This window comes from Gymnoscopelus microlampas (assembly GCF_963454915.1).
Source record: "Gymnoscopelus microlampas genome assembly, chromosome: 16".
Classification (NCBI taxonomy): domain Eukaryota; kingdom Metazoa; phylum Chordata; class Actinopteri; order Myctophiformes; family Myctophidae; genus Gymnoscopelus; species Gymnoscopelus microlampas.
The window spans coordinates 5,821,615-5,832,605 of NC_139953.1; the positions used below are offsets into that span (position 1 = coordinate 5,821,615).

Below are 10,991 nucleotides of genomic sequence, written 5' to 3' on the forward strand. Positions count from 1 at the left end.
AGTTACTAGTGGTTACTAATAGGTTACGAATGACCATAAACTTGGAAAAGGCTCATTTGTAGTTTTGGTGGTTGCTTGCTGTCAATTTACATCACAGGTAATGCGTCTGAGAATGTAATGAGTGTGTGTGTGGGGAGAGTTTTTATGTGTCTGAATCTACCCGGAACTAATCCAATGTGGTGTCACGCATTTAGTGGGACACTTTGGTGGTTGCACTACTTCATTTGAAGTAGATTTTGACGAAACAACAGATCATGTGGTAGATTAGGTTTGTTTGTTTGTTATAAGTTTGTTTGTGTAAAAGATAATATTGTATTGTTTGTGGACATTTGATTTACTAAGTCGTTTCTTTACAGTTTGTAGGTGGTTGTTTTTGTAAATGATCGAACACCTTGGACTCATTCCCTCTTCAGTTGTATGCAGCCAGTGAGGTATGTGTTTGTTTGAAGTGTATTTTATATTTATCATTACAGCATTGGATCAAGACTATCATAGATTAATTTGATCGAGTCTTGACTTTTACTTTCGTATCTATGATAGTCTTGGTCTCAACCCCCCTATTAGTCACTGGACATCCGCGCGGAAAGCCCGTACTTCTCTTCACATGTTCAAAACAATCATATTAAGTATCTAATCTGTAGCCACGGATGTTAACTAGACATTCGGAACACGTGTTCACTGTATTAGTCTGTATTTTGCAATAGATCTGTTTTAATCCCGTCTGTGTCGGATTCTGTCTGAAGTTGAAGTATTCCTCAATGGGTGGTGGTGACGGGGCGCATCAGGTGAAAGTCGGTATTACGCTCAATGTGAACAGGATGTAAACGAGGGGAGGGAATGGCGTTCAGACACAGACGGGATTAAAACACATATCTATTGAAAAATAGGGATTAATACAGTGAACAAGTACTCCGAATGCTGAGTTAACATCCGTATCTACAGGGTAAACACCTTTTATATTTTGCATTTGTACAAAGACCAACACTATTATAGATGTGCAAATGTCAAAATATATAAAATACATCTTATACTCTTGATCCAAGGTTAGGTTTACCATATATTTCTGTTTTAGGTTTATGTTTAGTGTGAGTGTTTGTTTGTTTAATGTTGTATTTGGGCTAAAATAATGATGTAAATGAGTCACAGTGAAGCTATCACAATGTAAACACAATGTTTGTCTGTCAGCAGAAAAATCCACTTTTGTCATGTTATGGCTTTCTGACAGCAATGTACAGTATGTGAATCTGCAGCATTGCATTTTTATATACAGTGTTCTTGTTTTGTTGTTTTACACAAGGGTGGAATAACAAGTAACTAACTGAATTTAATCAGTTCTTTATTCAAGTACAATTTTTTGGTACCTTAAGATTATTTACATTTCATTTAGTTTGCTACATCTCAGAATATTTTGCTTATAATTCCACTGCAGTTATTTAAAAACCTTATTTATGACTTACCTTGCAGATGTATTTATTTATTATTGCAAAACATACTTTAACCAATTAAGCCCTTTTTTTAAAAAGTAGGATATTCTAAAATAGTCAATCTAATCTCACAGTCAATGGGACATTCTGCATAATGAGTACTGCAAGTATATTTTGCTGCCAATATTGTACTTTTACTCAAGTAAAAGTTTTAAAGCAGGACTCTTGAGTTTCTGCGTGGTTTGAATCCCTCCTCCCTCTATTGTTCCCTGTCTATACTAATTATATAGGAAATAAAAGACTGTCCTGACTTTAATACATCTCATTAAATCGTGTGTGTGTGTGTGTGTGTGTGTGTGTGTGTGTGTGTGTGTGTGTGTGTGTGTGTGTGTGTGTGTGTGTGTGTGTGTGTGTGTGTGTGTGTGTGTGTGTGTACTTTGCAACAGGACTGTGGTGGTGTGTCAAAGCTCGGCCTTCCTGCCAGACCCATCTGAGACGATACGATTAACCTCCAAACCCACAACTTCCAGTGAGGAGGACAGACTGTCTTTCCACAGCTACAGGAGGGAATACTGACCCAGACCACTGGAACCTGCAGTTCGTAGCTTCACTCGGAGACAAAATGGCTTCCAACTTGTCTCTTCCAGAACAGGATTATTCCTGTCCTGTGTGTTGTGACTTCTTTAAAGATCCTGTTGTCCTGTCGTGTAGCCACAGCTTCTGTAAAGAATGTCTGCAGAATTGGTGGAGACAGAAGAGAATAAATGAATGTCCAGTTTGTAAGGAAATACATTCAACAGATCATCCCCCCCGTAACCTGGCTCTGAAGAACCTGTGTGAGGCCTTCATACAGGAGAGACATCAGAGAGCTTCAAAACGTCAGAGAACTTCATCAGGGTCTGAGGATCTCTGCAGTCTGCATGCTGAGAAACTCAAACTCTTCTGTCAGGAATGTCAACAGCCAGTGTGTGTTGTGTGTCTTCATTCAGAAAAACACACCAACCACAGTTTCAGACCCATTGATGAAGCTGCTCTGGATCACAAGAAGGAAGTCCAGAAATCACTGGAGACTTTACAGGAGAAACTGGAGGTCTTTATTAAAGTTAAAGCAACCTGTGACCAAACAGCAGAACACATTAAGGCTCAGACCGGGCACACAGAGATGCAGATTAAAGACCAGTTTAAGAAGATGCATCATTTTCTACAAGAGGAAGAGGAGGCCAGCATCACTGCACTGAGGGAGGAAGAGCAGCAGAAGAGTCAGATGATGAAGGAGAAGACTGAGGGTCTGAACAGGGACATATTAACCCTTTCAAACAACATCAGAGCCATAGAGGAGGAGCTTAGAGCTGAACACATCTCATTCCTGCAGAACTACAAGACCATAATGGAAAGAGTCCAGTTCACACTGCAGGAGCCACAGCTGGTCTCAGGACCACTGATGAACGTGGCCAAACACCTGGGCAACCTGACCTTCAGAGTCTGGGACAAGATGAAGGACATTGTCTCCTACGCTCCTGTCATTCTGGACCCCAACACTGCCCATCCAAGCCTCATCCTGTCTGATGATCTGACCAGTGTGAGATGGGGAGAAAGACAGAAGCTTCCTGACAACCCAGAGAGGTTTGACTATGTGCCCTTAGTCCTGGGTTCTGAGGGCTTTAACTCAGGGACCCACAGCTGGGATGTTGAGGTTGGAGACAATCCATACTGGGCACTGGGTGTGTTAGCAGATTATTTTCAGAGAAAGGGAAAAGCACTGGGGAAATTAATGGGGGGTATGATGTTAAGGGAAGGTGAATACATAGCATTCACACCAGTAATCACTAATCTCTCTCTGGAGCAGAAACCTCAGAGGATCAGAGTCCAGCTGGACTGGAATGAAGGAAAGGTGTCATTCTCTGATCCTGATACTAACACACACATACACACCTTCACATTCACTTTCACAGACAAACTCTTTCCATACATTTACACTTATGATGATTCTCTCCCTCTGAAGATGTTACCAAGGAAGGTCAATGTAACTCTGGAATAACATAGTTAGACATGATGATTATGAGACATGACTTAATTTTGAGAATATAAATGATTGTCTTGTGATCTAATAATAATGGCAGATTATTATATGCTCATAATGGCATGAGAATGTGAAAGATGGTTAGTGATGATGGTTACATTTGGAAAATTAGGGGAGTGTTGCACTGGGTTAGGGGTGTAACGGTTAAACTAATCAATTTAAATGATTATAATAAATAACGTATTTTAATAAACTAATTGACTTTCAAAAATAGAAAAAAGCAGATATACCAACTCACAATTATACATGACACGAGAACCTCTAGATCGGCTATATGTATGGCACTGTTTTGGGACAAAACATTAATCAGACTTTTCTCATTAATCAGACTTTTTCAATTATATAAAAAAAATGATCCTTGTGTTTATTCATTGATATACTGTATATAAAAAACTGTTCTTTATCAATTTGCTAAATATAAAATGTTATCGATATAAAACTCGCTAAGAAGATAAGTGATAGATACAGCCCTAAACTGGGTATTAATACTTTTCAATAAACACATGGGTGATCCTCAAGAAATACATGTAATCAATTATTAAAAGACATATAATCACATATATATGTTCTTTCACTGTGATACAGTCAGAACTGTGTGGTGTCATGAATGCAGTTTATTTTTCCATCTCTGTAAACTCTCATTGTGAAATCCACTTTGTCTTTATATATATTATACATCCATCATTTCTTCCACTTTGGGGCTAAAATATTTTTGCATTGCTGTTGCATTATTTTTGCTACTTTTCTTGATGGGTATTCATGGTGGTTCTCTACTGTTTGGATCACTGTTTCTAACAAATGGATACATTTGTACACTGAGTTAAAATAAACACCAATGATTTTACAGTGTAGATTGGGTGGTCTGTGGCCTAATGCATATTAAACTTGTGGTCTTTGAATTGAAAAGGGTTTAGTATCATAGATCATTGTAGAGCCCCATGGAAAAGTTGTTTCTACTGAACACTTACTGATGTTGGCCATTTATGTTTAAGTGAATACTCAGATTTATTGTTTTCCTCTGTTACCAGTTCAAGTATGATGTTACATTTACATTTTGTTTGTACCTGTGTATTGATTCTACTGTCAGTTTAGAGTTCTATAAGTGGACAGTTGCTAGTATTTCATGTGACCTTAAATAGTTTTAAATACTGCACACGTGCCTTTAGTTTTATACACTCTGACACTCTTTTAGTCAAAATGTGTCAATGTTCCTGACTGTTGAAATAAAGAGTTGATCACAGTGCCTTGGATGTGTTTTTTCTATAACACTCTACTTTGAATTTCCTGAGTGAGTGAGTTGTACATTCACTGCTTTTATAGTTAGTGTTACTATAAAATGTAGCAGATGAATAAACTAATATGGTTTGTGAAATTAAAATCAAGCTTACATGTTTCTGCCTAACATAGACCTTCTACAGAGCAAGCAGAAAAAACACCACCAAGCCAATATAAATATCTATAGTAGCATTAACTCAATACACATCTGTTTTTCCCCCCAACTTCACACAGTGCACACTGCCAACCTTGACTGATATAATCAATAACTATATTGATATTGAGAAAAAAGTAAAACAAATGTTAAAAGCCAGAACACAATAATTATTTGTTTTCATTAACATTATTGTGTTTTGTTTGTTATTGTTTGTGTTGTGTCTTTGCCATAGAAGGAACTCATCAATAAAAATCACACCCTGTGTGAAGGAAGCGGTGCCTTTGGGGCGGGCCTTAACTCATATCAGTTCGTCCCTATTGGTGGTCTGAGTCCACTTACCAAATTTGTACTTGGTAGCATGCTGCAAACTGGAATGATGGCTGTTTAAAGCCCAGCCAATGGGCAGACAGAGGGGGCGGGGCTTAAGTAATGACAGTTAGTCCCTAATGCTGGCTTTAGTCCATGTACAAAATTTGTACTCCATAGCATGCTGCGAACTTGAGTTATGGCTGTTTGAAGGCCAGCCAATGGGAAGACAGAGGGGGCGGGGCTTCAGCAATTCATGCTGGTTCCTATGGGTGGTCTAAGTTCACATACCAAATGTGGACTTGGTGGCATGCTGCAAACTGGAGTTACAGCTGTTTAAAATCCCGTGCTCATCCCGTGCTCATACGGGCACTGGGGGTCCCTGGACCCCTCTTTGATAACGTCATCAATTCATGCTCGTCCCTATTGGTGGTCTAAGTCCACATACCAAATTTGGACTTGGTGGCATGCTGCAAACTGAAGTTATAGCTGTTTGCTTCTTTGCCGTGCTCATCCCGTGCTCAAACAAACGGCCCGTGCTCAAACAAACGGACACGCAGACAGAGTCAAACGTAGAGCGGTTGGCACCGCTAAAAATATTATTGCGGGGAAAGTGCAGTAACATTGCTTAACTAGGCCTATAGTGATTCCAATATTAAGTCCAATATAACAACTACAATGGAAATATTACAAGTAAGTTGAGATCTGAGAAATAGAAGACTATCATGAATGTGTGAATTATGGACATGATTACATGCAAAAAAAATTCTGCATGCAATGGGCTCTATGCACAGCAGCCATATTATCACTTCCTTCACAGGTGTTACCAATGATACTAATGAAGGCTCTGTTCCATTTAGTGTAGCACAGTGGTTTCCACGACCCCCATAACTCTGAGAGTTACACACCCATATGGGGCCATTTGGTAGCCCATGAGGGTCCCTGGACCCCAACTTTAGACCCACTGGTGTAGCAGAGTGTTTCCAGTGAGCCAACATGCACACAATTATCAGCAACCCTGACTCTGTTTGACCAGAATGGAACAGAGCCTTCATCAGTATCATTGGTAACACCTGTGAATGTCTTCATAATATGGCTGCTGTGAATAGAGCCTATTGTCAATCTTCAGGATATTATCGGTTATCAAACTGGCCCCGACAGTCATCTGTACACAGAATATAAATGAGTTATGAGTAATTACAGAACACACCCATGGGATGAAGCAGTAGATGAATAGAGCTCACCCGACATTCTCACCGTCTTATATTGGAGACGATCCAGTCAACAAAACTAGAGTCAACACCAAAGTAGTTTACAGAGTTCATCCACAAACAGGCGGGGTTGAATAGTGTTAAAAGATGATGAAAAATCAACACACAGCTTGGCATAATTGTGAATAATAGATCATGCAAGGTGACAGTAGCGTCCTGTACACCCTGCCAAGACCTACAGCATATGCAAACTACACAAATGTCACGATACAATACACGATATTGGGCTCACGATATCGATATTTTTTTATTTTATTATCAACTTTGGCCATAATGACCTGTATTGCACATTCTGTGCCCCACAGAATCTGGAACCTTGGGCTCTTTTGTCCATATGGTATGGCAATGTCTGGGGATTATGGAGTTCTGTGGAAATGAATAGCACGGCACCGAGTGCCGCGATATGAGCTTGTAGATCTGGTATTTTTGAAAAAATCTTGAAAACAATTTGTTTCGATTTTTTTCAAAAAACTGTTAGGATTTAGAAAACATTTTTAAGAATCGCTACAGGTCTTTATGCTGTTCTCGCACTTCCTGTCTTCGCACAGAAGACAGGAAACTGAATGTGAATGTGCACGGTCATGTGTCGTGTGTAAGTGGGCCTGTGTACAGTATGTACAGTATGTGCAGGTGAGAATATGTTACTTGGTATAATCAGTAAAAGAGTGATGAAACACGTCAAAACAGCTATGAGGCTGGAGGCTATGATATTTTGTTTCATCATAGAATATGATTCATAACATCCTCATTGTTTTCCAGATTGATGTCAACATTTCCAACGAAGCCCCACTGTCTCTACAAGTATGATTTTAATCAGTATAATTAGTTATCTTGAACTTGATGTGTGTGGTGTGTGGTGTGTGGTGTATGTGGTGTATGTGTGTGTGTGTGTGTGTGTGTGTGTGTGTGTGTGTGTGTGTGTGTGTGTGTGTGTGTGTGTGCATACGTACGTGCAAGTATGTGTGTGTGTGTGTGTGTGCATACGTACGTGCAAGTCTGTGTGTGTGCATACGTACGTGCAAGTGTGTGTGCGTGTGTGTGTGTGTGTGTGTGTGTGTGTGTGTGTGTGTGTGTGTGTGTGTGTGTGTGTGTGTGTGTGTGTGTGTGTGTGTGTGTGTGTGTGTGTGTGTGTGTGTGTGTGTGTGTGTGTGTGTGTGTGTGTGTGTGTGTTTGTGTGTACTGTATGTTACACATACTCTGGAATGTCTTGCAGTGCCCTTCATCATCAACTTTGATGAGATACCAGATAAACAGCAATATATTATGTCATATTCCTCCGTCACAACTACCATAGAAAATGATATTGAAGGTACGTGTCAGGACCATTCAAAAATAGCAGATATACAAGCTCATAGCGCGGCACAGAGTGCCTCTATGAATAAAATATTCATAGAGGCTATATTAACCACTGGAACCCTAGCATTCCTATTCTGGGGCAAACATTTGGCAAAAATTGCAGCTCTACAAGCTCACGTTTAGTTTCTACGAAAAGATCTGATGTAGAAGGAAAAAGGAGGGGGCCTAGTATGGACCCCTGGTGAACACTGCTCACTGACATATTTAGCAGGGGTCTTCAAAGGTTTTCAGGCCAAGGGACCCCTTAGCTGAGAATGAGACAAAGTAGGGACCCCCACTATGTATACAATAGGCTCTATGCACAGCAGCCATATTGGAAAGAAATTGGGCCCCTTCCTTACTTCCTTCACAGGTGTTGCCAATGATGCTAATGAAGGCTCTGTTCCATTTAGTGTAGCACAGTGGTTCTCAAACTTTTTAATTTCAAGGACCCCCATAACTCTGAGAGTGTACAAATGGAACCAAATGGACCCGGGAGGGTCCATTTGGTTCCATTTGGTTCTCTCAGAGTTACACCCTCTCAAGGAACCATGAGGGTCCCTGGACCACACTTTGAGACCCACTAGTGTTTCTAGTGAGCCAACATGCACAATATCAGCACCCTGACTCTGTTTGACCAGAATGGAACAGAGCCTTCATTAGTATCATTGGTAACACTTGTGAAGGAAGTAAGAAGAGGCCCAAGTTTTCTCCAAAATGGCTGCTCTGCATAGAGCCTATTGTGTTGAATATTGAACTTTTTCATGTTCCTCCCAGAATAGGGGTGATAGCTATAGGGTTCAAGTGCACGGTTAAATGTAATACCATGCACCCCCCCTATTGAAGACCAATGAGTAAATGCGGTTTAAGTGCGTAGTTTCTATCAAAATTTCCAGTGAATAAATGCAACCACCAAATTTTGAATATGGTAATGTAGAGTGTGGGTACGTACGGGTGCTTGTATATCAGAGGATATGACATACTCTGTGGTTTATGATTTGGTATAGAGAATAATCTATCATGACTGATGTCTCGTCATGATAGATTAGATCTATCATTAGATCGGCCCCTCCTCCAACCAACAGTCTTTATAGGAGCGCCAACAGAGGACAGCCAGCCAGATAGAGAGAATCACAGCTACCAAGCCAGAGTTGTTTATTGCTCGTGAGGGACCTACTCCATAGACTGCTTCCGGTGATTATACAGACGTATCCTGAAAACAGGCAGATATTCCAGAGACTAATAGAACCATAATAAGAGCTGACTCACAGAGAATCACAGAGAAGAGGTCTGGGTGATAAGGTAAGCAGATTGCAATGCTATATGGGATTCTGTTGCATGCTTAGTGGTGAAAACTTTTAAGTTGTATGTCATTTAATGGATAGTGATGATTTAAAAAGTGTTTTTTTATCAGTTTGGTGAATGACGACAGAAGAATGTGAGTGATTGACTGTGAATGTGGATTATATTAAGTGACTATCAAACTCCAGCATCCAGAAAAGTGTGCTGTTAAAGTCTAAACAAATTGCTTTCAATTCTTAATATTCTCCTGATAATGTAGCCTGCAGTGTGCGAAAAACCCAAATACACAGCATTCCAAAACATGCAGTGATGTACAGTATATACATACACATACACTGCATTCAACAACCATAATTGATAGCGCAATCACAGATAATGACTGTAGAATGTTATCAGTACAGTACAGTACAAAATGTGAAAATGACCATGCTCTAATTGTCTGGGAAACACAGCCACAAGCGTATTTTAGTTTAGATGGACATCAACTTCCCATTCTCAGCACAAAACACGCAATGGGGTATGCATACTAAATGGGCATACAACTTGTGACGTAGCTAGGCAAGTGCACATGTCTGTCTATGTTCAGGAAAATGCCATATAAGGGAAGGGTGTGTTTTCAATGTACTTGCTGAGGATTACAGATTTCATATTTCTAATTTTTCTCTCTCATGCATATATGTCTCATATATGTCTCATATAGGAAAGAGGAACCTGAAGTGATGATCATTTTAGTACTTATAGCTAGCAGCCTCTTCTGTACTGATGCGGTAAGCACCAATAAAAGGAAATTAAATACAGATTGCTTGCTCCTTCTTCTTCTGCTTCTCTCAGAGCTTGAGAACACAATGTTGACAAAGATAACACATGTTGTTTGTCTTCCTCAGGTTTCTACAAGGAGGTGGTCATACCGAAACACTGAAAGAGGTAAGGCCCTCTTCAATTATGAATCAATGTCTTCATTTTTGGAGTAATCCATAGCATAAATAATTTGCTCTGCAATGTAGACAGAGTCTGTATGTAATCAATGTTTATGATAAACAGTGATGGAAGCAGTACTAATTACTAATTTGTTTTAAGTAAAAGTATCAATACCCTATTGTAGAAATAGACTGTTACAAGTACAAGTTTGGTATTGAACATTTACTTGAGTAAAAGTACAACAGTATTGGCATCAACATATACTTAGGTACCAAAAGTAAAAGTACTCGTTATGCAGATGGTCCAATTTCACAAGTTTTCAAATGTATAAAAGTCGTTTGATACATATAGTCGTCATCAGTGCCCACACCCTAGGTGGGGTTGGCGAAAGGGCCTTTCTGTGTGGAGTTTGCATGTTCTCCCCGTGTCTCCTAGGGTAGGTACCCTCACAAAAACACATGCAGTAATCCTGGTCACTATACTGCCTCCCCCTGGCCAGCCGGGGCGCCTGATGGAGGGGAAGGAAACTGGTTGGAATAACGTGTTCCTTCCACGCGCTACGTCCAACCAGGGAAACTCCCCCCTGTCAGGTGACAAGAAGGTCAGTTGGCTCTCATGCATTGAAGGAGGCATGAGCTCGGCCCTGGCCTCCCTAGGTTGGCAGAGGGAAGGTAGTGCCCAGGATTACACGCTTAGGCATTGGCACTGGGTGAAAAAATAGGGGTTACAAAATGGGATAAAAAAAAAAAAAAAAAAAAAGTCGTTTGAAAATTGCAGATATACAAGCTCACAATGCGTCGCTTTGCAACGCGTTGTGAGCTTGTAGATCGGCTATTTTCAAATTGCCAAAATATAAAGGTTATAAATTGTTGAAATTGGGAAATACTCCAGTAAAGTAAAAAAAACACCTCAAAATTGTACGC

At 40.0% G+C, this 10,991-nt stretch overlaps 2 protein-coding genes across 2 annotated transcripts in view; both read left to right on the plus strand.

The window, feature by feature from the left end:
* Nucleotides 1-10,991, plus strand: part of LOC311062781 (tissue-type plasminogen activator-like) — a gene marked incomplete at its 3' end in the record, with an annotated part of 34,907 nt that overhangs the window by 18,694 nt on the left and 5,222 nt on the right. The gene's annotated exons all lie outside the window — the stretch shown is intronic.
* On the plus strand, nt 2,047-3,462 carry LOC311063782 (E3 ubiquitin-protein ligase TRIM39-like; the record flags this gene model as incomplete). The annotated part of the gene is made up of 1 exon (XM_084083383.1): nt 2,047-3,462. The coding sequence occupies one exon, from the start codon at nt 2,047-2,049 to the stop codon at nt 3,460-3,462; it is 1,416 nt and encodes a 471-aa protein (XP_083939509.1).